At 40.6% G+C, this 26633-nt stretch overlaps 1 protein-coding gene, 1 long non-coding RNA gene and 1 pseudogene across 3 annotated transcripts; 1 reads left to right on the top strand and 2 right to left on the bottom strand.

Annotated features, from left to right (window-relative positions):
- Positions 1-217: 217 nt before the first annotated feature.
- Positions 218-6774, top strand: LOC120592791 (zinc finger X-linked protein ZXDB-like). Of its 2 annotated transcripts, XM_039850473.1 has the most exons (3): positions 219-818; positions 1145-3719; positions 3872-6774. In XM_039850473.1, the coding sequence occupies exons 2-3, from the start codon at positions 1227-1229 to the stop codon at positions 3875-3877; spliced, it is 2499 nt and encodes an 832-aa protein (XP_039706407.1). In that variant the 5' UTR covers positions 219-818; positions 1145-1226; the 3' UTR covers positions 3878-6774. The 2 variants fall into 2 exon arrangements, with proteins under 2 accessions (XP_039706406.1, XP_039706407.1); XM_039850472.1 differs by lacking the exon at positions 3872-6774 and having other exon boundaries at positions 218-818; positions 1145-3863.
- A 7694-nt stretch (positions 6775-14468) lies between these two features.
- On the bottom strand, positions 14469-14588 carry LOC120592805 (uncharacterized; annotated as a pseudogene).
- A 386-nt stretch (positions 14589-14974) lies between these two features.
- On the bottom strand, positions 14975-25966 carry LOC120592801 (uncharacterized). The gene is made up of 2 exons (XR_005650208.1): positions 25336-25966; positions 14975-24474 (listed from the first exon to the last, which is right to left on the bottom strand). It is a non-coding gene; the product is annotated as an uncharacterized LOC120592801 (long non-coding RNA).
- Between the last annotated feature and the right edge of the window lie 667 nt (positions 25967-26633).

The raw sequence follows: 26633 nt of genomic DNA, 5'->3' as shown, positions 1-26633 counted from the left end.
CGCCGTTAGAAGGGTGCGGTGGGGGGGCAGTTCTTGAAACGCTAGGTTCCCCGTAGTCTAGACCTCCCCAAACCTCGCCCGCTCGATTCCCAGCTCGCTGAGGACAGACACGCCGGAGGGTCACCGCGGTCACAGAGAACATCTCTCGGCATCACGTGCCGAGCCCCGAGGTGACCCTGAGCCTGGGCCGCCGCACCCGGAAGCAAGGGGGCCGGGACGCGGGGACGGCGACAGGCTGTCGTCGCACACGGCCGCGTGTGCCTTCGCTGGCCTAGGGCTCGACCCCGTCGCAGTGAAGCGGTCCTCCCGTCCCGGACCCCCGGGTGCCGGGTGCCCCGGAGTCGGCCGCGGACTGTCCCCGCGCGGCCGCGAGAACGCCAGGAAGTCTGCCGTGGCGGAAGCCCGGGCCGGGAGGGCAGAGCGTGGGTTCGGGCCGGGCGCCGGCTGCGGGCGCGGACCCGGGAGCCCGCCGGGTCTCCCGCTTCCCGCGGGGACCGCGCCCTCCTCCCGGCCCGGCGGCCCCGGCTGCGCGGTGCTCCTCCGTTTCGGCCCCACCCCTCACTCGTGGAATCTCGGCCGCGGCGGAACAAAACATCCGAGTACGTGCCAAATTCTCCCGAGGACCTTGCTCGGGACAGCTCCGGATACGGAAGTGGTCCGGGAAGGAGCGCACGGACAGACAGACAGACAGGCAGACATCCGTTTCCAGCAGGAACCGCCAGCCCTGTGGTCGTTGCACGGTGACGCGCGCCGCGTTCCCTCCGTGTCGAGAACATTCTCTCGTCTGTCACGCCAGCAGCCAGCCAGCCAGTCAGCCGGTAAAGCGTCTTCCACACACTGAGGGTCCTCGGCCGCGCGCTCGCGCCGGGAGGGCGGGGTGCCGGGCCGCGGCCCCGCGGCGCGGGCGGGTTCCAGCCGCGGCGGGCGGCCGGCCCCCCGGGGGGTCCGGCGGCGGGGGCCGGGTCGCCTGTCACTGCCCCATGACCTGGGGGGACCTGCCGGGCTTCCTCCGGGCCCTGCCCCCGGGCTCCCCGCGCGGTCCCAGAGGCCCGGGACGGCGGCAGTCGAATCACGGTGGCGTTCGACACGTTTTAATATCTGATAGGGCCGGTTTCTGCGCATTGCACTTTTTTTTCCCTTTCAGGAACGTGTTCGGGCCCGCGGCAGGGGGCGGGGTCGCGCCTCCTCCGCGGCTCGGGTTCCAGCGGAGCCTCCCGGACGCCGACATGGAGGTCCCGAGGCTGCTCGCGGTGCGCGGCACGCGACAGGGCGCCGTTGCCGGCGGCGCGGCGGGCGGCGGCCGCGTCCACGGAGGCCCCGACCCGCGCGCCGGCCAGGCCCCCGCGCGCCGCCTCCTGCTGCTGCGGGGGCCCCAAGATGGCGGGCCCGGGCGGCGGCGCGACGAGGCCCGCGCGGCCTCGCGGGGCCCGGGCCCGAGCCCTCTGGCGCCCAGGCCCGACCGGGCCGGCGGCGGCGGCGGCGGCGGCGGCGGCGGCGGCGGCTGCGGCGACGACTTCTTCCTGGTGCTGCTGGACCCGGTGGGTGGCGACGTGGAGACCGCGGGCGCCGGCCAGGCCGCGGGGCCCGTGTGGAGGGAGGGGGCCGCTGCGGGCCCCGGGCTCCCGGGGGGCGAGGGCGGCGCGAGCCCCGCGGGCCGCCCTGCGCCGGGCCCCCGCTGCCCGCCGGCGCCGCCCGGCCCGGCCCCGATCCCCGTGCCGGGCCTGGGCCCCGCCGCGGCCTTCGCGGGCACCGTGACCATCCACAACCAAAACCTGCTGCTGCGCTTCGAGAACGGCGTCCTCACCCTGGCCACGCCCCCGCCGCCGGCCTGGGAGCCGGGGGTCGCGCCCGCGCCGCCGGCCGCGGGCCCGATCGCCCCGCCGGCCGCGCCGCCCGGCGACTGCCCCGAGCTGCCGCCCGACCTCCTGCTGGCCGAGCCGGCCGAGCCCGAGCCCGCGCCCGCGCCGGCGCCCGAGGAGGAGGCGGAGGGCCCGGTCGCCGTCGCGGCCGTCGCGGCCACCGCCGCGGCCGCCGCCACCGCCACCGCCACCGCCGCCGCCGCGGCCGCCAGCACCGACGGCCCCCGCGGGCCGCTGGGCCCGGGCCCGGGCGTGGTGCTCTACCTGTGCCCCGAGGCGCAGTGCGGCCAGACCTTCGCCAAGAAGCACCAGCTGAAGGTGCACCTGCTGACGCACAGCAGCAGCCAGGGCCAGCGGCCCTTCAAGTGCCCCCTGGGCGGCTGCGGCTGGACCTTCACCACGTCGTACAAGCTCAAGAGGCACCTGCAGTCGCACGACAAGCTGCGGCCGTTCGGCTGCCCGGCCGAGGGCTGCGGCAAGAGCTTCACCACCGTGTACAACCTCAAGGCGCACATGAAGGGCCACGAGCAGGAGAACTCGTTCAAGTGCGAGGTGTGCGAGGAGAGCTTCGCCACGCAGGCCAAGCTCAGCGCCCACCAGCGCAGCCACTTCGAGCCCGAGCGGCCCTACCAGTGCGCCTTCTCCGGCTGCAAGAAGACGTTCATCACCGTCAGCGCCCTGTTCTCCCACAACCGCGCGCACTTCCGCGAGCAGGAGCTCTTCTCCTGCTCCTTCCCCGGCTGCAGCAAGCAGTACGACAAGGCTTGCCGCCTCAAGATCCACCTGCGCAGCCACACGGGCGAGCGGCCCTTCCTCTGCGACTTTGACGGCTGCGGCTGGAACTTCACCAGCATGTCCAAACTCCTGAGGCACAAGAGGAAGCACGACGACGACCGGCGGTTCACGTGCCCCGTGGAGGGCTGCGGCAAGTCGTTCACCAGGGCCGAGCACCTGAAGGGCCACAGCATCACGCACCTGGGCACCAAGCCCTTCGTGTGCCCCGTGGAAGGCTGCCGCGCCCGCTTCTCGGCGCGCAGCAGCCTCTACATCCACTCCAAGAAGCACCTGCAGGACGTGGACACGTGGAAGAGCCGCTGCCCGGTGCCCGCGTGCAACAAGCTCTTCACGTCCAAGCACAGCATGAAGACCCACATGGCCAAGAGGCACCACCTGGGCCAGGACCTGCTGGCGCAGCTGGAAGCCGCCAACTCCCTCACGCCCAGCAGCGAGCTGACCAGCCAGGGCCAGGGCGACCTGAGCGACGCCGAGCTGGTGTCGCTCTTCTCCGACGCGCCGGGCGCCGGCTCGGCGGCGGTGCTGGACACGGCCTTGGTGAACTCCGGGATCCTGACCATCGACGTGGCTTCCGTGAGCTCCACTCTGGCGGGCCACCTCCCCGCCGCGACCGCCGCCGGCTCGGCGGGCCAGGCCGCGGACCCGCGGGCCTTGCTGGCCACCACCGACCTCCCGCAGAGCCTGGACACGTCCCTCTTCTTCGGCACGACGGCCGCCGCTTTCCAGCACGGCCCGTCGGAGGCGGACGACGGCTCGGGCCCGGGCGCGGGGCCGCTGGGCGCTCTGGGCGCTCTGGCCCTGAAGCCCTCCGGCCAGGAGCCGCAGGCCCTGACGCCCAGCAGCAAGCTGACGGTGGACACGGATGCTCTGACTCCTTCGAGCACCCTCTGCGAAAACAGCGTCTCGGAACTGCTGACGCCGGCCAAAGCGGAATGGAGCGTGCACCCGGACGCCGACTTCTTCGGGCAGGAGGACGAAACCCAGTTCGCGTTCTCCAGTCCGGCGGGAAGCCACGGCTGCCCCAAAGAGACCGATCTGATCGCGGTGACCGGCAGCTCGTTTTTGGTACGGACTAGTAGCTCTGTTGGTTGCGGGCCGCGCGGCTCGCTGGCGGTGGTCGACGCCGGGTTTTGAGGACTGGGTTCTGGACGAGATGTTTAAAGGCGGTCGTTTCTCTCTCTCTCTCTTTCTCTTTCTTTCTCTTTCTCTCTCTGTAGGTTTGAGAAAGAGCGGAGTCCTGGGCTACGACGAGTTGGCAGATTTCGATTCTGATCTGGAGTCTGGAATTGACGAGTTGTCCGACCCTGAGCAAGTCACTTAACCTATCTGAGCCTTAATTTCCTTATTTATAAAATGAGGTGGTTTGAGTAGATTGTTTCTAAGGTCTTTTCAGCTCTGTCATTCCTTGATAATGTGCTTCTTTTCTTGGAAAAAAAATGGCATTTTCCCGTGATGGTGTTGCATGGGCTTTTTTTTTCAACATGCATAAAATGCCCATAGTTGCGTAATGAACATCTATGTACTTGGCACCAAATTTCAACAATTCATGAACAATCTTCTTTAATCTCCTCTTTAACTCTCTTCCAGTATTATTTTGGAATAAATATCACATCATTTTATGGTTGATTTCAACCACGAATATTCAATATATAGTTCTATAAGTTATGGGCTCTTTTGGCAAAATACAATTCCATTATTATACTTAAAGTTAACAATAATTTCTTAATATTAATAAATGTTCAGTCAGTGTTCCAACAGCCAGTTGTCTAATAAATGCTACTTGTTTTAATATTTTTAATAATTAGGATTTCAACGATCCCAATTATTAAAATTAAGTGTCCTTTTAAATTTTTAATTAATTTTTTACTTTTAAAATTTTTATTTTTCAGTTACAGTTGGCATAGAACAACAGTTTGAAGTGTAGAACATCGTGATCAGACGTTTATATAACCTTCGAAGTGATCGCCCCGATAAGAAGTGTCTTTTTCTATTTCCTGTTTTCTCTTTCTTTTCTTGTGATTTTTTTGAAGAAATGAGGTCGTTTTACATGTAGCATATGCTTAAGTTCTGTTGATTATATTCCTGTGGTGTTAAGTTCCTCCACCCTCTTGTTTTTTTTGTTTTTTTGTTTTTTTGTTTTTGATAGTTGGATTTAGAGAATTGATCAGATTGGAAATGACTTTTTTTGCAAGAATGTCTCATAAATTGTGTCGTGTTCTTTTATCAAGTGGTGCCTGTTGTCTGGTTTTCTTGTGATATCCACAGCTGCTGCTGTTCATTGCATTAATTCATGATTACCTGTGCTTCTGAGATCATGAATTGTTCTTGTACAGTTATTATTAGTGGAGTAAGAAATGCTGTTTATGGCACTTATAAAAGATTCATAGAAATATTCAATGCCAAAATATTTTCTTAATGATAGAACTAACAAGAAAAAGTGATAGCAAAAAACATGTTGGCTGTTCTCCTTTGATCTTCCTGACCTCTTTTGATGCTGGGAGGCTTCATTATAGAAATTGCCAACCAGAACTTTGACATGAAACAGACCTAGGGTCAAATTTGTGATGGATAAGTGGCCTTGAATAAATTAGTCTCACTAAGCCCCCGTTTCCTAGTTGTCAGATAGTCATAACAATGCACACACTTAGCTAGCACACATTAGACTTTTCTTTCCCACTTGTTAATATGTAAGGAAAATGTGTGCTTTGGCATATTCTGATGCCTTTATGTAATCTTTTTACCCTCTCATTCCTTCTGCTTTAAGAGAGAAATTGGGATAATTTAGTCCTATTCATGTTCAGACAATAAGGTTTGTGAGGGTTAGGGTGCAGCGGGATAGGGAACTTTCCATGAGATCAGTTTGACACCATCTTTGCTCTGCTTCCGAAGTCAGACTCCGCTGTGACTGTGGATCCTGCTGTTCCACGACACTGCGATAAGGTGGCAGAGAGGCCCTCCTCCGTCTGGTCTGGAGAGTTCATTGTGTGCACTTGCCCAGAGTTGGAAGGAAAGATTGAATCTGAATATTGTGTAAACTGTCGCCTTAAATGAGCGTAGAGTTTGAATTTTGTGGAACATCTTCACAGTTGGTAGAGGTGAAGAAATCTCATTTGTTGTTCAGAATGACCCTGTGTGGTAGTTTTGGCGAAGTCTGTGCTATGACTCATGTGACAATTTAGCTCACATTCCAACTGGCCTGTGGCTAGTGACTGACAGTTCTCTATATAGCTTAGAAAAAGAAGAGAAATTCTTTTCACCTCCCCTTCCCCCCATCCAACTTTCATGATTCATTCCTGTGTCATAACTAGCTGCTTTTCCCACTTTAATTGGTGTGTTGCTTTCTGCTTCCTTTCTCCCCACTCCACTCTCATGCATGTGCCTTCCAGTCTTTGCCATGCCTTTCTTTTTATTTTTTAATATCTAGGTCTCTTCCTGCCACTGTCCCTCAGACCTTCTTTCTCTTCATGGCCCATTGTCTTCCAGTGATAACATTTGCTGAGTGTCCACTGCAATTCTGTGTGTACTGTAAGAAGTTATTTTCTGAGCTTAGATAATACTGTGTATATGTGATGTGACTCTGATATTAAGAGATTATTTTCTATGCTGTTCAGATGAGAAGTGGATTTCTGTTTCATTATTTTCATTTTTTTACGTTTTTGTGAAGGAGTTCTGCTAATACTTATTTGCTCTAGTGTATTAGTCCAATAGTGTTTGCATGTGAATGTCATGGATGACAGTTATTGTAGCATTTTGGCAGTGCACTAAAAATTTGCCACTTTGAAATGTTTCTGTACTGCGTGTTTGTGGGTACACACACACACACACACACACACATATTTTTACAGTGGTTGTATTCATTTAGTAAAAAGAAAACCTAGTCATACTTTTGTAAATCAAAGAATTGCTCAGAATTTTGTTGTGTCTACTCATTCAATGGTTTTCTCTCTTTGCTATGGAAATATTTATATTCATAAAGTACGTTTCAAAAATATTGTCAGTCATTAAAGCCTCTTAAATAGACCACTATCTTTCATGTCTGACAGATACGTGTGTCAAATATGGAAACGAACACACAAGTAGAGAACATCAAATAAATTATTTGAACATGAAGAGACTTTAATACTGTGACTTCATTTTTTTTAATTCCTTAAACCAACTTCTCTCCAATAAAAAACCATAAACTATGTTCTTTAATACTCATTCCTTGAATGTTCAAAGTACACAGTACTTTTCTCAAAAATAAAATCTTTTGTCTATAGGCTCCCAGTTCCATTGAACAAATTGGTTCCACTGATTTATCTTTGAACATCATTTTCTAGAAAAATGGTGAAGCCCTTTATACTTTCAATGTAAGAAGTTTAATTTCTGTTGGTGATGACATAAAGTTGCCATCATTCCTTTTAAATAATGGTACATAATTTAATTCTATTTCCTTTCTGCTTCTCAGTCATTGGTTTGTTAAAAGATCTTGCCGATTAAAAACAATAACATGCTAAAAACGTCTGTTTCTAGGGACCCTTGATAATGTTCATCATAAGTTAAAAATATATTGGCCTTGGCATTTTTACTAATTAGTATAATTAATATAACACAACACTTGAGCAGCAGGAGTGAAACATGGATAGATTATGAAGTTTGTCTCCGTGACCTAAACTCTCTGTTTTTATCTGGAAACATGAGAAAGCAATTTATTAGCTGGGGATTCCACCGTGTTTACTCAAATTAATAAATATTTATTAAGCATCATTGTGCAAAATACAACACCACATATTGAAGGTTCTATGAGAGAAGTAACATGCAACTCTGACCTTTAAGGAGGTCACAGTTATAGGAGATTGAAAAACACTGAGCAACTGGGGAAGAAAAACGGGAAAAGTTTAATGTGGTAGCAAAATGACTGAGAGGCAAAAAAAAACAATAATAATGAGTTGATTTGGGGGCACAGATAAGAGACAGTGAACATGTTTTAATAGAGGAGTCTGATCATGAAAATAATGTCTTAGAAAGGTTAATGCAGTGCAGGTTTACAATGTGGGTTAGATTGGAGAGACTGGAATAGGAAAACCAGCGAGAAGGCCTTTGAAGCAATTCAGGTGTGAGATGAAGCATGAAGCCTGGGCTAGAGTGGGGTCAGTGGGAAAGGAAAGGAAGAGACGGGTGTCGAAGATGTTTTCAAACTGAGGAAGGAATGTGATTCAGTGTCTCATTATGGAGATAGACAACAGAGATGATAGATGATGATAGAGATAGATAGATGATAGATATAGATAGATTATATAGACTGAGAGAAATCAGGAATGATAGTTCAGGTTTCTCTGAGGAGTATAAACAATTTTACTAACAAGGCAGGTAAGAAAATATCCTTTTTGGAAATTGTAAGTATAAAGATAGTGTTTAGTTAAATAATAATTGATAAATTATAGCTGTCCCTGCATATGCTAGCCATATTTTGGTTAACCTACTTTCTAAGTGACAACAGAGAGTAATTGCATCTTTCTTGGTTCTCTCAGGCATGCTCAGAACTACCTATACGGTTCTGATCCTTTTACTTCCTTTGAATTACCAGAGGCCTCCTCATCTTGTCTGGAATGATCTAGATCTGCACTGACCAACATGGTAACTACTAGTCACTGAGCACTTGAAATGTGGCTCAAATGACTGAGAGACTGAATTTTTAATGTAATTAATTTAAACTGTTAAACTTTATTATTTTAGTAGAATTAAATTTCACTTTAACCACTGAAAATTTAGAATTCGAATTGAGATGTGCTATAAAGTACAAACCAGATTTTGAAGGCTTAGCACAATTTATCGATTACACTGAATATTTGAACGTTTTTCAGCTTTTTTGAGGTATAATTGACACATTTATAAGATATTTAAAATGTACATCGTGGTGATTTGATATATGTACACAGTGTGAACGAATTCCCACCATCTAGTTAATTAACACATTCATCACTTCACATATTTATCTCTTTTTTTTTTTGGTGAGAACATTTTATTTTGAATGTATTTGCTTTAAAATGTAATAGTTAAATAATTTTACCGGATTTTTTTTTTTTACTTTAATGTGGCTGTAGAAAACTTAAAGTTATACATATTATCACGATTTTTTAAATTAAAAATTACATATTTTGCTCCCATTATATTTCTATCGGCCAGCATGGATGCGGATGTTACAGTACCTTTCCGGTGTGCTGTGCATCAAAACGAGCCATGAGTTTCTGCTATCCATCAAGTGTCTTTTTCTACTGCTGCTTTTTGGATTCTGTGGCTATTCTATGTTATGTTTAGGGTAATATCATCTATGTATTATCACAGACTTTGCCGTAGTTTGGTGAAGTTTTGTCATGAATTTCAGCAATTCTTCATGAAAATTTCATTGGCTTGAGTATTACCTGCTTTTGTGTCAGCTGGGGCAGACAGGAGTAAGATCGTCAAAATCCAATATCCCTGGATCTGTGTGAGAATGGCTTGGAATTCCTTAGCCAGAGTCACTTCTGTCACTGAAGAAAATCATGAGACAAGTGATGGCATGAGAACCTAGTCGTGAGAATCTCTGTCTATCTATATCTATCTACCTAATCGATCATCTATCATCTATACATAATCTATCTCCCTAATGAGGCACTGAGTAATATTCCTTCTTCAGTTTGAAAACATCTTCAATATTTGTCCCTTCTTTTCCTTTCCCACTGACACCGCTGTAGCCGGGGCTTCATGCTTCATCTCACACCTGAGTTGCTACAAAAGCTTTCTTACTGATTTTCATAGCCTCCCATTCATAGATCATTGATAGTGCACTTGGAAAGAGTTCAGAAGTAAGACATAAAGTAAATCTTGTAAATAAGATCTACATTATAGGAAAAAAGCTATTTGATTCTATAATTTTAAATTATCCATTTATGTTTGTCAACTTTGCTGCTGAATATAACCATATAGATATATAAAAATTCCATCTAATTTACATTTTCACCAGCTGTGCATGAGGGTTCCTTTTTCCCCACAATCTCTCCAATACTTGTTAGTACTTGTCCTGTTGATGAGAGCCATTCTAACAGGTGTGAGGTGGTGTCTCGTGATTTTGATTTGCATTTCCCTAATAGCTAGGGAAGTTGAGCATCTTTTCATATATATGTTGGTCGTTTGTATGTCTTCTTGGGAGAAGTGTCTTTTCAGGTCCCCTGCTCATTTTTTAATTGCATTTCACTTTTTTCATTTATAGAATTTATATTTAAATATTTTATTGAAACGTAACATGCAGAAGTGTATAACTTAATGAATTTTCACAACTATGAAAAACAACTGTGTAACTACCACATTGCTCAAGAAATAGAACCCTACCAAGCTCCCCAGCTTCCTCTCTTACGTTCTCTCCCTTTCAAAGTCTCCACACTTCCCCAATGATAGTCACTATTCTGACTTCTAATATTATAGATTAGTTTTGCTTATTTTGAAAATTTATATAAATTGAATTATAAAGTAAATACTCTGTGTCTGGTTTCATTTGCTCAACATTATGTTTGTGAGATTCATTCATCCTATTGAGTGTAGTCGTTCATTTGAATTTCTACATGGAATCGCATGATGTGCATTCAAAAGTAGATTGGTATTTAGATTGTTTCTGGATTTTGGCTACTGCAAATAATGCTGATCTTGTGTGTATATTTCAATGCACTTGCATTGAAATTTCTCTTGATAGAATGGTACGGTCATGCTAGCATATGTTTTGCATTCATTAGTTACTGTCAGTTTTCAAAAATGACTTACAAATGTAGTGTGAGAGAGTTTCAACTGCTCCATGTCCTTGCCAACCATTAGTATTTTCATCTTTAAAAAAACCTTAACCATTCTGATTGCTGGTCTAGTAGTACTTCATGTTGGTTTTAAATTCACATTTCTTGGATGACTAATAATATGAAAACTTATTGGACATTTGGGTATCTTCTTTGGAAGTTCCCGTTCCAGTCTTGTGCTTAGTTAAGTGGGTGCTAGTTATTTTTTTTTTCTTATTGATTTTAGGAGTTCTTTATATATTCAGGATAAAAGCACTAATTGGTTAGCTATATGGCAAAGATATTATCCTACTTCTTTCCGTCTTGTAAATAGTGTCTTTTGATGAACAAAAGTTTAAATTTTGATGTACTCCAGTGTTACAATGTTTTCCTTTTTGGTTTGTGCATTTTGTCCTTAAAAAATGTCACTGCATTCCCCAAGATCATGAAGATATTCTACTATGCTACTACTTTCTAGAAACTTGTTTTTCTTTTCACATTTATACTCACAATCTACCTGCAATTAATTTTTTCAAAATGGCATGAAGTAGGCTGCAACAAATTTTTTTTTCCTCCATTTTGGATATCCAGTTTATCCTGCCCCATTTAATAAAAACACTGTCCTTTCATCATTTTTCTGCAGTGCCCATTTTGTCGCATATCAAGCATCCGCGTGTGTTTGAGTCTGTTTCTGTGCCATCTATTTTGTTCCAACTGTCTGTCCTGGCACCAGTACTGCACATTATGTACTTTAGTGCCATAATAAGGCTTGCTATTTGGTAGTGTAAATTCACCAATTTTGTTCTTATTTAAGATTGTCTTGACCATTATTGGTCCTTTGCCTTTCTACATACACTTAGAATAAGCTAGTCAATTTTCACAGCAGAAGTTCTTGGATTTTATTTGTAATTTAATATCGAGTCTTCGTATCTATGATCATGATATAATCCCTTCATTTAGGTTTTTTTTATTTCCCTTGATATACATACATATATTTTTAAATTTCCCTTGATATATGTGTATGTGTATATATTCAATAATATGTATATTTGCTTTCTGCTCAGAGTTTGTATAAATCCGACTCTAAAACTTTTTTCTCTTATTGTAGTATATTTGGTTTGACATATATCAATAGCAACTCTTTTTTCACAATTTCTTTTTTTCTTTGATTTAAATCCTTGATCTCTAAAACCATTTGTGAAATTGTGTTTATTTGGTGTTTTGGTTAGAATATTTCCAATGTTTTGGTTAAATGCTGAATAACAACACTTGCCTATTTTTCTGAATATCTAACTTAATGTTACATATCCAATTCATTTTTATGAAAATAATTTTGATAAACTATTGATACTTTAAAAAATCTTTCTAGTCCTTTTTTTACAAAATATGTTTGACAAAGTAAGTCTTTAAATCTGTAGATGATATTAAATAACACGCATAAGTTCCTTTTTACTTGAAATTTTTATATACTACATTGCATCAAAGAAAAATGTGGTATTGAAGTTAGGAGCAAAGATTCTGGAAAAATCATTCTCTTTGCCTAACAATACAGAGATCCCTTAAAATGGGAAGACTTGAAATTTATTGTGATATTTTTAATTTCCAAAAGTAACAGTGCTTCTTGTTTAAATGCAGTGAGGACATTGTTTACAAGCGACAGATTCAAATAAATTATTTAAAACATTAACTAAAGCACATTCAGTAAAAAGCTCATTTTTTACCCTACTCCATATAACCTTGGAATGTGTAGCCAGGACCCCTGGCTCTTCTATAATCTATGTTCTACCTTAGTCTCAGGAAATATTTCAGATGTTTGTTTTAGAAATATGCCAAACAAACATAACCATTTTCTTGTTTTAAGTATTCTATTTAATAGTTGCCTATTTTCTTTATTTTACAAGATTGTAGCATTCTGGGCTTTCCCAGGAGCCCAGTTAAAGATGAATAAGGTAAACATGCTTAACGTCTAGAATTTTAGCCAAGAAGAAAGGCCTGCTGAATTAATCCAATTTTATTTAAGTAAATGCTCAGTATCTACTAAACTTCTATTCATTTAATCATTATCCAGTAATGTGTAATGCATTCTTTTGCATATATTCCTTCACCAGTTAAAAAAATATTTTTTGCTTGTTTGCTATTTTCCACTTTGCAAATGTTACCATTTTACCATGCATTAATTCTTTAAAATAGGCCCCATTTCTGTCATCTGTACCAAACAAATTGCAGAGGGTAGCTGAACTCAGTAGTTTACATTTTGTGTCCTGGAATGTGACACAAATATGATGGTATGTATAAATATACAGAGTAAAAGAATAACAGTTTAAAGCCAGAGTGAATTTAACTCTATTTGTCAGATTATCTGAAAATTCAGATTTCTCAGCTCCATTCAAACGAACTTGAATAAATAGCAATACTGAAATAATGGAATGATTCTATGATATATATTGAGAATATCTGTATACAATTTTCTCAGTTTTTTCTGCCATTCTAAACCCCTTTTACCAACTGAATGTTCCTGGAATAATATATTATTTGAATTAATACGTTTCGTTGTGCCTTTCCAGTGTCATTTATGCTCAGATGCCCTATGGACACTTCAAACTCAGCATGTACAAAATGAATGTGTCCTAGTCAAGTATTTTTTTATGTCATGGAATGGTATGTTCATTATGTCTCCCAGCTGACCAAGTGAAAAATCTGGACATTACCATTGCTTGACTCCCGTCTCATTTACTCTCACCGCCAGTCATCACCATGTTCTGTCCCTTAAACGTCATAACCATTTCTGGAAAGTATCCATACTTCTTCATAACTAATGCCACCCTACTTGAGTCAATGTATGGTTTTCATTAGGCTGGATTCCAACAATACGTTCCTATAACCTGTGTCACTGCTAATTCTCCTTGCAATTCATTTCTTTTTACAAAGCAGTTAGAATGATCTTTCTGAAGCACGAATCTGCTTTGGCACTGCTTAATCGAACCCCCTTAAGTTTCTTTCTATTAGTCTTGGAATAAAGTGCAAATTTCTTATGTTTTCAGCTTCCACTTCTTGCCCTATAAATATAATCCCGCTACGTCGAACTTCTTTCATTTCTTGGAATGAACTTTAATTTCTGGATATATGTATATAATCTCCCTGGCTAACATACCATAGTATAGCTCTTATCATACTGTATCATGTACTTGTCTGTTTTACTCACTAAAGCATAAGCTACCTGAGAGGAGGGATTATGCTAATCTTCACAACTATAAGCCCAGTGCCTCAGAGAGTTCCTGCCACCGAATGAATATTATGAGTAATATATTAGTACCCTACCTACCCCATTGCCAACTAGGCTAATCTTTCTAAAACAGAATAGATATTTAGTTCTCTGAAGTATCTGATCAGTACTCAAAACTTTCAAGGTTAGCAAAAACAAGAAAAGATATCATCAAAAACAAGAAAAACAAGAATTGTCGAAGCCAAGAACAGCCTGAGGACATATGACTGCTAAATATAATGTGTCCTGAAACAGAAACAGGACACTAGGTAAATCTAAGACTATCTGAATAAACCATGGACTTCGTAAATAATTATGTATCAAACTGGTTCATTAATTGTAACAAATGCCCCGTATTAATATTTTAACGATAGAGAAAGTGGGGAAATGAGTGCAGGATATGTGGAAACTCTATTAACTTCTAATTTTTTCTGTAAATCTAAAACTTCTCTAACAGATAATGTCTCTTTAACAAAAGAAAACATCTTAGCTCATTTCATGCTCCTGAACTCAAATTCTTTTGAACAGTACCTGTTTGCCAAGCTGATTGTCTACATCACTCAGGGGCATTTACAAAAAAAAAAATATTTATTTCAAGGTACCACTCCTGGTGTTTCTGATTCATGAGGTCTGAGAGAGGGCCTGAGAATCTGTTTTATTTTGTTTTATTTTTTTAGGCGAGGCCACCCTTGGTTGACCTCACAGATTGCAGGGACCTTGTCAGCTTACAATCCCTTATTTATTTTATTTTATTTTATTTTATTTTATTTTTTACGCCTACAGCACCTGGTCTTCCTAGGTGGCCTCCCAATCCAAGTACTAACCAGGCCCGACCCTGCTTAGCTGCCGAGATCAGACGGGATCAGGCTTGTTCAGGGTAGCATGGCTGAGAATCTGTGTTTTAAACAGGCGTCCTTGGTGATGCTAACAAAAGGCACAGTTTGAAGAATACTGCTCTGAAAGATGTTTACACTGAGGGTGACAGATGTTACCAACCTTGCCCAGTATTGCACAGTTTTGGCCACTGGGTGCTTATAGTTGGTTCTTGAGTTCTTTTTACAAGACATTATGTTCTTTTATATCTTCCTTAATTTCTTGCATGACAAGATGTTTCAAGCTCATTTTATACATTTCATGCCTAGTCCTAGAATCAGTCATTTATTCAGGAATAGTGGGTTCTTTATGGTGGAAATTGTGTTTAGAGATCACAATCTGATCTACTATTTGGTTACTCGTTACTTCTAGGCTTTTCCAGAAAACATGGGAAAAGTTAGAGCATCTTGACTTTATACTTTTATTCAAATTCAGAACTACAGGCAGTAATTCATAAGAAAGCCAACATAATGAAGCAACTAATCAAACAGTTATATAGGAGATGATAACACACTTCTCTCAATCCAACAGTAAAATTATTATTCAGAAAAGCTTCCCTATAATACAAACAAATTTACTCATATATAGTCACACCACATATGTGGGAAATTGAATCAGAAAGGCCAATATTGAGAAATCGTCTAGTAAAATTGATTTTAAATAATAATAAAAAAACACTAAGCATCTTGTCAAAAAGACCAAGTCACTAATAAAGGAAAGACAATCAGACTAATCTTATCCTTTATGGTACCAACACTTTATGTCAGAAAACAGTGAAGTAACATAGTTAAGATACTCAGAGAATAAAATGTAAGTCATGGGTATATATCCACCTAGATTTATCCTCAAGTATAAAGACAGTAAACAGTTGTTATGAACTCATGAAAGATATAAAAATTTTGTTCTTAACACTAATTTAAAAATGTACCAGAGAATGAGCTTTATAATGTAAATGACTGACAAGAAAGACATAAGGCATCAGCTAAGGACTAGTGGAGAGTGATAGATGATAGATGATACATACATACATACATACATACATACATACATACATACATAGATACATACATATAGATAGATGACAGAGCACCTACATTCTCTCAGAAAACTCAAATCATAAGGAGAATTTCTATGTAAGAAAAATTCAGAACACTATTTCATTTCAAGGGATATATGTGCCATACCGCACTGTGAAGATTTATTCGATCCCATCAGAAAATTCAGCTTTTGAATAGACCTCTGTCCCTTTCAAACTCACCAACACAGAATGAACATTTTAAAAATTTAAAACAGGCATTACTTCCGTTCCCATTCCCTATGCTATTGTTAGGTTCAAGTGAGCAATAATATGATTTTTCTCAACTCCTAAGTAAATAACTCCACAAAGTGATTTATATATTCATCAGTATTTTCAAGACTGAAAAATTATCTCATGAAACAAAGAAAAGCCATGACACCAGATAAAGTCCATCATACTGCCATTCACTCACATCCAGGAAGTTTTCGTATTTAAATGGATAACTCTATTACATGTTGGATAATACTGTAATTAAACACTCTAATATATACCCGAATATGCACGGTATGTATAAGCAACATCTGATTCAGGTAATTTTTACAGACCGATACTTCAAGAAAGGTGACTTTTCTACCTTTCTCTGTTAGCTCTGACTTGATTTCTAAATTTAAAAAATGCATTTTTGCCATCAAATTGACTTTTTGGTTAAAGAATATTTCACCCTCTTCGTTTGTCTATTTCAGGCTTATATACAGATAATTATTCCAATAACATTTCTTATACTTTACAAACATGTTATACTCATAAAATTCCATCCCTGAGAAGGTGCTACAGAAGATTCTAAATATTTCTTCCAAAATGTATAGAAATTCAAAATTAATAAAAACATTATAACTTTCAGAAACCAGTGGCTTAACAGATTCAACATAAGAATTATAGATTTCCCTTAAACATCGTAATGTTAAGCTTTAACAAATCACATTTTATGGCCTATTACTCTTAATTATAAATGGCAACTGACATCTCCTTTGTTGTTTCCTTCTCATCAATGTTAACTTTAATGTTAGGTGGCTTCAGGGCTCTGTCGACAACTCTTCCTTTAGTATTGTACACACACTCATTTGGTGACCTCATTCAGTCTCATGGCTTTAAATAACAGCTGATGACTTCCAAATTTACGTGTAAACCATTGAGACCCAATCTCATATATCCAACTTCCTACATAACATCTCCATCTGGATGTCTATTATACCTCTTGATCAACCTTTTCTAAACATAATACCTAATCTGTTCCCCACAAACTTACTCCACCTTTAGCTTTTCCCATTTTAATTGGTGGAAACACCAAACTTCCAGATATGCAGATCCAAAACCGTGGAGTCATCTTTCACTTGTCTCTGATCTTTATATTTCACATGTAATTCATCAGAAAATTTATATGTCTACCTTGAAATTATAACCAGCATCTGACTACCTTTACCACCTCCACTGACATAAATCATTCTGCCCTGAGTCATTCCTCTCTTACCTGGATTGTGATAAATTGCCTTGAACTGGCTTCATGCTTTTAACTTTTGCCTTTCAAAGTATATTCTGAAAGCACCATATTAGTAATCATTCAAAATTTGTTGGAATGGGAGAGAAGATTTTGATAAATGCCTGTTGAATGAATAAATGAATATATAAGTCAAAAAACACATTGGCTTTAACTTAAGATTTCTCTTCCATGGGCCCCACCATAAGCAAACATTATGTTTACCATTATCCACTTAACTCCTATTTTAATAAAATGACTGGTGTTAATATTGCGTTTTCAATTCTTCAACATTATTTAGGATCAGACTAAGTCCTAGCACTGTCAATGTCAATGTTCCCTGCTTCATGAGTTGAGGCTACTATTTGGTGCCATAGGCATCACAAGCTCATGTCCAAAAACTGAAAATATCATTTCCTACCACATATCTACCCCCTGTTTTGTCTCTACTTTTTTTCTGTCTCAGTGAATGATACCATTATATATCCAGTTCATCAAGCCAGGAATCTAATCATCATTCTTTGCTCCTTTCATCTTCCTCTAGTCCTTTCCATGCCAGTTGTCACTCTCCCGGTTTTATTCACCATGAAATTTCACCTTATAATAGATATCAGCAAATGTTTAGATCAATAATTGGAAGGCTGGCTGACCACTGGAACTACCCAGGGGGTTAAAGTACATATTTCTTGGTCCTCTTCCCTGAGAATTGTGAGTCAGAGGTTCAGGGTTATAGCCTAGAAATCTGAATTATGGGCAAAACTTCCAGGAGTAGTATTACCTCAGACCAAAATTTGAAAACCACTAGTTAGGCCACAATGGCCTTGTTGATGGCAGTGGGAACGAACAAAAAGAGAGGAATGGGAGGTAGTATTTGAACTTTTGATGTTGGCAAGAGTTCACTTGGCGACTGAATGGATACAGTAGTTAAAGAAGAGGGTTGTGTTGAAATGGTCCCAGATGCAAGAGGAGAGAACTAGAGAAGAGAAGAAAGTTTATTTAGAAATGGCGGGATAAATTCAGTTTGTGGCTTATCACATTTTAAATGACACCAGGACAGCCAAAGTAATGGTTATACACAAAAACAGAGTGACTGGTCATGATTACAAAGTTAGATATGGACATAACCGGATAGAAATGGAAGGTGAGGCTTTTGAAAGTATGAGCTTGTTGTGGAAATATCAGGATTAAACCCTCAGGAGCTACTGCTGCTCTCTTACCCATTAACTTCAGACCTCAGTCCAGTTCTGGCTCCCAATTCCAGTTCTAGGCATTCCTGGGGTGACTTGTCACTGACACACAATAATCATGTAAATGACAGAAGGCTTGAATCTTCTGAAAACTGCAGTGATTAAGACTCCTTGACGAATGCACGTCCCTCTAGTGAATGCTGCGTTACTACCTCATCTCTTTTTCATTATGTTTTTCTTTGTGCCTTAGTTTCTATGAAATACAATTTAAAGACTTTGTACACCTATTTTCCTTTGATGGTATTGGTATGCAGTGTGAAGGTAGGGTATGTAGCGCGAAAGGTGAGCTACCCTTTGATCCATAGGCTCCCCATGGTTTTAGCTAAGGAACGAATGCTGGTGTGTATTCCGTATAGGGCTCTACTTAAAGACTCAGGTTTTCCTGTTTTCCCTTCACTCTGTGGGTAAATGGTTTGTTAGCAATCCCAGCAGGAATCTGTCTGTTGTGCAGGTTTCCCACAGTCTGGCGGCAACACGCCGCAGGCTCTGAATATAGGTTGATTTAACATTTAGTTCTCTTGCCCCCTCCTTACATTAGAATCTTCAGGAACAGACATATCTGGAAATAATTACACATTAGAATAATGCAAAGTTAGTTTGCATTGGTAGAGTGCAATATACTGTTTTAATATCTTTTCTGTGTCTACTGAGTGCTACTACTCTACGGCCATGCTTAATTCATAAAGTACTTTTGATATTTTACATATTTAAATACTAGGAGTGAAAAGACTTAAAACAGGTTTTAATAAAATCAGGTACAATTCTCTTTGAAGTTCAAAATCTGGACCCTCTTTATTGAGTTAATTTTATTTATAACTCAGGAAAACATGGATTTACTTCATAAAAATACCATTTAAGGTTAATAATTTATTGGTTTACTCAATAGTGTCAACAGTTCAGTGTTTGGGAGAAATTGTAGAATTTATTATTAGGCTTAGAAAATAAAACTATGATAAAACTATGCTTAGTAAAAAACATTCAACAGGATTTTCAGTTATAGTTTTTAACTAAAATCCAGAATATTTTTCACTGACAAAAATGTCTGTCACACATGATCAGGATTTGAAAGGGTATTGCATAGAAGTATTAATGACATCTGTGTTTCTTTGCAACAGTGTTTTTTTCTCATTCCAGACTCTATGCAAGAAGGAATTCTTCTCACTACGTACATTTAACTCCCCTCCATTCCTCTCTTTCAGGAGATAAATTTGATCCCTCCCAGAAAAAGCAGAAAGCTTCAGCCACATAGCTTAAACAACATAGAGCTGTTTCAGAGCCTAAGAGGCAAAGGCCAAGTCCAACTTCCCTACGGTTAGGAGTAGGTCTCTAAAATGAGAAGTTGATATTGTAAAAGAAAAATTTTCACACTTGTTAAAAACAGTAAGAAAGAGGGGTCAAAAACTATCCCAGTAGGGGAGAGAAGTTGAACTCAACACCAAATACAAAGAGATGTAGCTGAGCCCCTGGTGATTTTAATGCCCCTGGTATTTTTGGCAGCTAGAATTAAATAACTAATTCTTAAATAGGCCTTTGTTCTCATTAATAGCTCTTTCGCTCAACTCCTCAACTCCTTTTGTTCTCACGGCATCATTTTGTGTTGCTGATGTGCTGTTTGTCAAGCAGGAGGAGATAACTTCGGGTGTCAAGGAGGAATTTATGGCTTTGTTTTGCAGAAGGAAAGAATAGTCTCCAAGGTAGCTGTGAGGAGCTGCTGGCACCGAAGTCTAATACGAAAAAGTGTTATCTTTGACTGAAAAAAAACACCCTTCCTTCAGTCACAGGGACAAGTGGGGGTTTGTAGCTAATGTGCAATGTGAGAGACTGGATAGACAATTACTAAGAGGAACTTTATTGGGTATCAAAGGTGGGGAAATTCTCACTAAACTGACGGCAATATCCTTGCTAAGAAAGGGGACCTTGGATTAGGCCTAGTCTTGGTGTCAGAGGAGCCTGACTACAGTGTGGCTAAGGCGAAACACTTGTCAAGATTCATATTAAATGTCATAAAGTGCATCTTGGAGCCAACAGAGAAGTGCACTCAGGATCAGAAAGCACCACAGTAATTAAAGGCTACCATCACTTCCTTACTGAGGACGTACAAGATGAGAAAGAAAAACCTTGAAAATGTAGAGTAACAGGGTGAGGCCGGGGTTACCATGACATGCATGAGCGTAGGTAACAGAACTATGGCATTTGAAATAGTTTGGACCTGCAACATGGGTGTATATGTGGTGGTGTTCAAGAACGAGCATCTGTAAACTTGCAAAATGGATTATCCAATTTTTTACACCAAACTAAAGTCCCTGAAGGATCAAATATATAATCTTTAAAAATGTAGGTAAAGAAAAATAATATAAAATTATAAAAATAAACTTCTTTCACCCACCCAGAGACACTGGGTTTCATGGAGGTACCAGTAAGGGGAAATCCCAATAAAAAGAGTAAATAGTGTTCTCTTAATCTGATAATCCCCTCCCCCACCCAAAGATACTAGGGATAGGGGAATGCAACAGAACAGAACACCCACCTAGGAAGAGCTCTTTGCCCCCATGGGCTCAAGAACCTTCCCTCCTACCAAAAGACACCAGGGGACCTTACTGTAACAGTAAGGAGAATTCTTCCACAGTAAACCGCTTACCGAGAAAGTGCTCTCTGCCCCAACCAAACCTGAGGCTCCTTTCCCCCACACGGAGACATCTAGCCAGGCAATACCAACAGAGATCAGTCTCACAGAAAAGCGGCTAGGACCAGTTCATTTGATTCCCAAACCCAGTTACAATATGGTAGGGTGTCCCCCGACACCAACAAACAATCCTCATACAGCAAGAAGGTGTCCCCAAAATTCAACTCAATTCTGACTCTATTTACTAGGAAATCACATTAGATTCCACAAGTTAAGGGTTCAGTCCTACAAGACTGCCCTCCTCTCACAAAAACACACTTCAGATGTCAGCAAAAAGCCCAGGCTTTTACTGTGCTTCTGAACAACTGGCTATACATTGAAGGTTCCCACAACCCCTCCTTGAGTTGGATTAATTTGCTAGAATGACTCACAGAACTCAGAGAAACATGTTATTAGATCACTGGTTTATTTTAATACACTATTAACTCAGGAACAGCCAGGTAAAAGACAGGCATAGGGCAAAATATGCAGGAAGGGGCGAAGAGCTTCCATGCTCTCTGCAAGCTAGCCACTATCCCCGCATGTTCACCGACCAGAAAGCTCTCTGAACCCCATCTTCTTGGGTTTTTATGGAGGCTTAATTACATAGGCATGATTGACTAAATCATTGTCCATTGTCCATTAATTCAACCTCCAGCCTCTCTCTTCTCCCTAGGTCAGGGGTTGAGACTGAAAGTTCTAACCCTTTAATCACCTGATTGGTCCTGCTGGCACCCAGCCCCCATCCTTAGATGCTTTCCAAAAGTCACTTCATTAACGTAACAAAACACATCTTTTAGGATCCGTGAGCCAGGAATTGTGGATGAAGACCAAAGAAATGTGAGAAGTATATTTTGGTGATCAGAATTACCAAAGATATATTTCTTACAAATCACACCATCACACCCAGCCAGCGTGGAATCACTGTCCCATAAACCTGAGTCTCCCTTCATAAACCTCCAGAAAAAAGGCAGTCCAGACTGGAGAAAGTCATTTCATCCTTTCAGAAAGTATAAGCGGAGATTGGTGGAACCCTGATGGCAACAGACACACCAAGCAGATAAAAATAGCTGTTCTTATAAAGTTGTTATTCAGAATTTACAGTGTATGCCAGGACCTGCATTTTAAACCTGAACAGTGATTGCCTGCTAAAATAAAAGATTTAAATAAGACTCAGAGTCCCCTAACATAACAGCCAAAATATCCAGAGTATAACTGAAAATCACCTATCATACCAAAAACTAAGAAAATTACAACTTGAATGAGAAAAGACAAGTGACAGGAACAACTAGATAAGACAGATATTGGAATTATCTGACAAAAGAATTTAAAGCAGCAATCATAAAAATGCTTCGATGAGAATTTATTAATCTTGAAACATGAAAAAATAGAAATCTCAGCGAAGACAAAGAAATTATAAAAGTAACCAATGTAAATTACATAACTGAAAAAATGCAATAACAAATTTACAAAAACTCACGAAATTGGCTCAGTGGTACAGTGGAGATAACAGAAGATATAATAAACTTAAAAACAGACGGGTAGAATTTAACCAACCATCTGAACAACAGTGAGAAAATAACTGAAAAAAAAAAGACATGAAGAGAGTTTCAAGAACCTGCTTAACAAAAGGTCCAATGTTCATGTCATCATAGTCCCAGGAGAAGAGAAAGAAAAGGGGTGAGTGAGTATTTGAAGAAATAACTGAAAACTCTCCAAATTTTGCAAAAAACACAAAGCCACATCTTAACCTACTCCTTCTAGATCCTGAATATTTTCACTTTTATGTTTGGTTTTCTTTTTTTCCTCAACAGTTTATAGTTTCTTGTTTAGGTCAAGGTTCACAATTTGTTGAAAAGGCTAGCCTTCCTCCACTGAATCGTTTTTACACTTTCTTCAAAAATTAAAACTACAGTTGACTATTTTTGTATATATTGACAAAATGATCCTAAAATTCATATAAAAATATAGGGGATCTAGAATAGCAAAAACAATCTTTAAAAAGAAGAAAATCAGAGGATTCAGATTTCCTGATTACAAAACTTACTACAAAGCTGCAGTAATCAAGACGGTGTGGTACTGGCACAAACTGAGAAATTGATTTATCAGTGGAATAGAATTGAAAGTCCAGATAAACTCTTACATTTATGGTCAGTTGACAACTTAATGGGGAAAGTATAGTCTTTGTAAGGTATGGTGCTTAGATAAATGGGTATCGAGATGCAAAATAATAAAGTGAGATCATTTCTTCACACCAACCACACAAAAAATCAAAATGGATCATCAAATTTAATATCAGTTAAAACTATAAAATTCTTAGAAGAAAACAGGTACAAATCTTTGTGACCTTGGATTAGGCAATGCTTTTTTACATATGTTCAAACACAAGAAACAAAATAAAAATAAAAACAGATAAATGATACTTCGTCAAAATTATAAAATTTTGTACTTCAAAAGACACCATCAATAAAGTGAAAAGACAACCCATAAATAGGAGAAAACATTGGTAAATCTTATACGGGACTCATATGTTGACTTAAGAACTCTCATGCAGTCAGCAGTAAGGTAATAGCAGTGGGTAGAGGCAGAGGAGAGAAAGAGCAATCAGGGAGATCATTTCATAAACTATATAAATGTCTAACCAGTGTACTGTATACTTGAAACTAATAATAAAATAAAAAAGAACTCTCACAATTCAATAATAAAAAGACAAATAATCCAATTTGAGAATTAAAAAAGGATCAATTGGCACATGAAAAGATGTTCGACATTAGACATCAGAGAAATGCAGATCAAAACATGATGAGTCATACATAATTCCACACCTACTGGGATGGCTAAAATCAAAAGTACAGACAATAACAAGTATTGGTGAGAGTATGAAGGAATTACAGCCTTCATATATTGCTGATAGAGTTACATAATGGTGCAGTTATTTGGAAAACAGGATAGCATTTCTTCAAGATGTTAACCGCAGAGTTACCATCGAACCTAGCAATCAATTAAACTCCTAGGTGTGTGCGTGCACACACACATATATACATATATGTATATATTTGACATTATATTAGTGGCAGTGAACTCTTGTTGGTTGATGGAAATTAACAGAGTCATGAAATCAATTGTTGGAGTCATGCCCAGCACTTTTTTTAAACCAAATGAATAGAATAGAGTAGAATAGAATAACTAGAATAGAATAGAATGAACTTTTCGCAGTGCATGGCTTTTGGAAAGTTAAATATACATTGCCTGGCTCCAGTGATAGTACTTGGGACTTAATCGGTTGCAGGCTGCAAAGCGTTAGTAACATCACATAGCAGAGAGTCAGAAAGCTTGTGATTGCAGTCTTGTTCTGTCACCAAGTAATAATGTGAGCCCATTCTTACGCCTGGGTCTCTCCTTGCTTCAGTTCCTTCATCCGGAATAGTTGTGTTTGTCTTCTCTACCTGAAACAATTATCATTAGTTAAAAGTTTACTGTGTACATTAAGTTCCTTTAATACTCCTGAGTATTAAATAAATAAGATGTGCCAGTCCATATATAGGTATTACAGATAGATTTGTACTAAGGTGTATGTATTTGTACTACACATATGGGTGCAGATATTTGGAAAAAATCTCCAGAAATGATTATCTTAAAAGTCTTATTTGAATATTTTTCTTATTGTGACCCCAACCTAAGTCATATTTTTTTTTCTAATTCTGATTCTAATGTAGTCTGGCCTCTTATCTTATTCAGATTGGAATTTTGCTTCTTTCATTCTTTTTAATAAATCCTTTGCAAAGTTTATTCTAAAAGTGGATTTAAGAATTTCTTAGTTTTAGGTTTTCCTTTACATCTGTGAACCACTTCACAATATTCAAAGGCTTTTATATACATCCATCCCCTAATGACCCTGCAAAGCCAGGTTTCATGACCTGCTTTTACACATGGGGAAGCTGAGGCTTGGAAAGGTGAACTGATTTGCTCAAGTCCCATTGTGAGTGAGAAGCATAGCTGGGATTTAAACCCACGTCATTCGATTCCTAGGCCTTGATTATACGAGTGTGATTAAAAGTTAGACTGCTCTAGGTCCAGGTACTAGAGCTGTCTCAGCCAAGCAAAAATACTTCCCCAAAATGAATATAATAATGAATTGAAAATATGCACACTTTCAATAGTCAATTTCTAACATATGTTTTCCTTTAAACTATAATCACTGCTATCAAAGGAATGTCTTCCTTGCTGTATTCCTCTATTTACTTAGCAATTCATTTTCTGTTAGGGAACTCTTTTGAAAGTTTGGTTTGCAAACGTTTCGCAGGTACCTTACAATTTCTGATTGCATTGGGTTTCTATCTTGCTGTGTTTTCAGGTGTTTTCATCCATAGTTGGCATGGAGAAGGTCAAGACACATTTTCAGGCAAACTGTGCACTGTATACTAGCATGAAAATATTTCCATGACATAGAAAATGTGAGACTGTAACTTAGTATAACAACCTTGGAAAACTGTATGGCAGTAGTTGCTAAAACTAGACAGACCAAGCTCCACTCCTATATATAACCCACAGAAATAAATACATGTTCTCACCAAAAAAGTATATTTGACTGTTTATAGCAGAATAATTAATACTTGCCCCAAGCTGAAAACCGCATAAATGCCCATAAACAGAATATAAAAATAATAATGATATAGGCATACAATAGAACTCTGTACAGCAAGAATAAATAAACTGTTTCTATATGCGAAAGCACGGCTGAAGCTTACCAACAAAATACTGAGTAAAATAAGTCAAACACAAAAGAATACAGGCCATAAAGCTTAAAACAAGGAAAACTAACCTATGGTTTTAACATATGCACACAAAAACTTGTAAACAAATGTTCATAGCAGCATTATTCATAATAATCAAAACATGGAAACAACCCAGATGTCTATCAACTGGTGAATGAATAAACAAAACATGGCATATCCATGCAATGGAATATTATTCAAGTTATAAAAAAAAATGAAGTCCTCATACATGCTACAGCATATATGAACATTAAAAACATATTAAGTAAAAAAACCAGACGCAAAAGGTCACATATTGTATAATTCTATTCATATGAAACATAAAGAATAGGCAAATCCAGAGATACAGAAAGTAAATTAGTGGTTTCCAGGGAATACGAGGAATGGCGGATGGCTGATTAACAGGTATAAGGTTTCGTTCGGAGATAATGAAAATGTTCTGGAATGAGGTAGTTGTGATGGCTCCACAACTTTGTGAATGTACTAAAAACCACTGAATTGTCCACTTTAAAATGGTTAAAATAGTAAGTTTTACGTTATGTGAATTTTATCCGAATAATAATGAAAAATAATAAAAACCAAACACAAGCCCTAATTTGTGGTTTTAGAAGTAAAGATAATACTTTTGGTTCAGGACAGTAGTGACTAGAAGAGAACATGAAGGAGCTTTGAGGTTCTGGTCGTATTCTATTTCTTGGTCTGGATAGTGGTGACATGAATCTATTCACTTTGCAAACATTCGTGGACCTATATCCTTATGATCTGTTTGTAATATATGTTATGTTTCATTTAAAAAATTATAAAAAATTAGTTTCACAAATAAGATGTGT

This window comes from Pteropus medius, unplaced genomic scaffold (genome assembly GCF_902729225.1).
Source record: "Pteropus medius unplaced genomic scaffold, Ma_sr-lr_union100, whole genome shotgun sequence".
In the NCBI taxonomy this organism is placed as follows: domain Eukaryota; kingdom Metazoa; phylum Chordata; class Mammalia; order Chiroptera; family Pteropodidae; genus Pteropus; species Pteropus medius.
This window is presented reverse-complemented; position numbering and strand designations above follow the sequence as displayed.

Bases quoted from the DNA above. Each gene is read 5' to 3' on its own strand.
- LOC120592791 (XM_039850472.1), top strand. From the start codon at position 1,227: ATGGAGGTCCCGAGGCTGCTCGCGGTGCGCGGCACGCGACAGGGCGCC.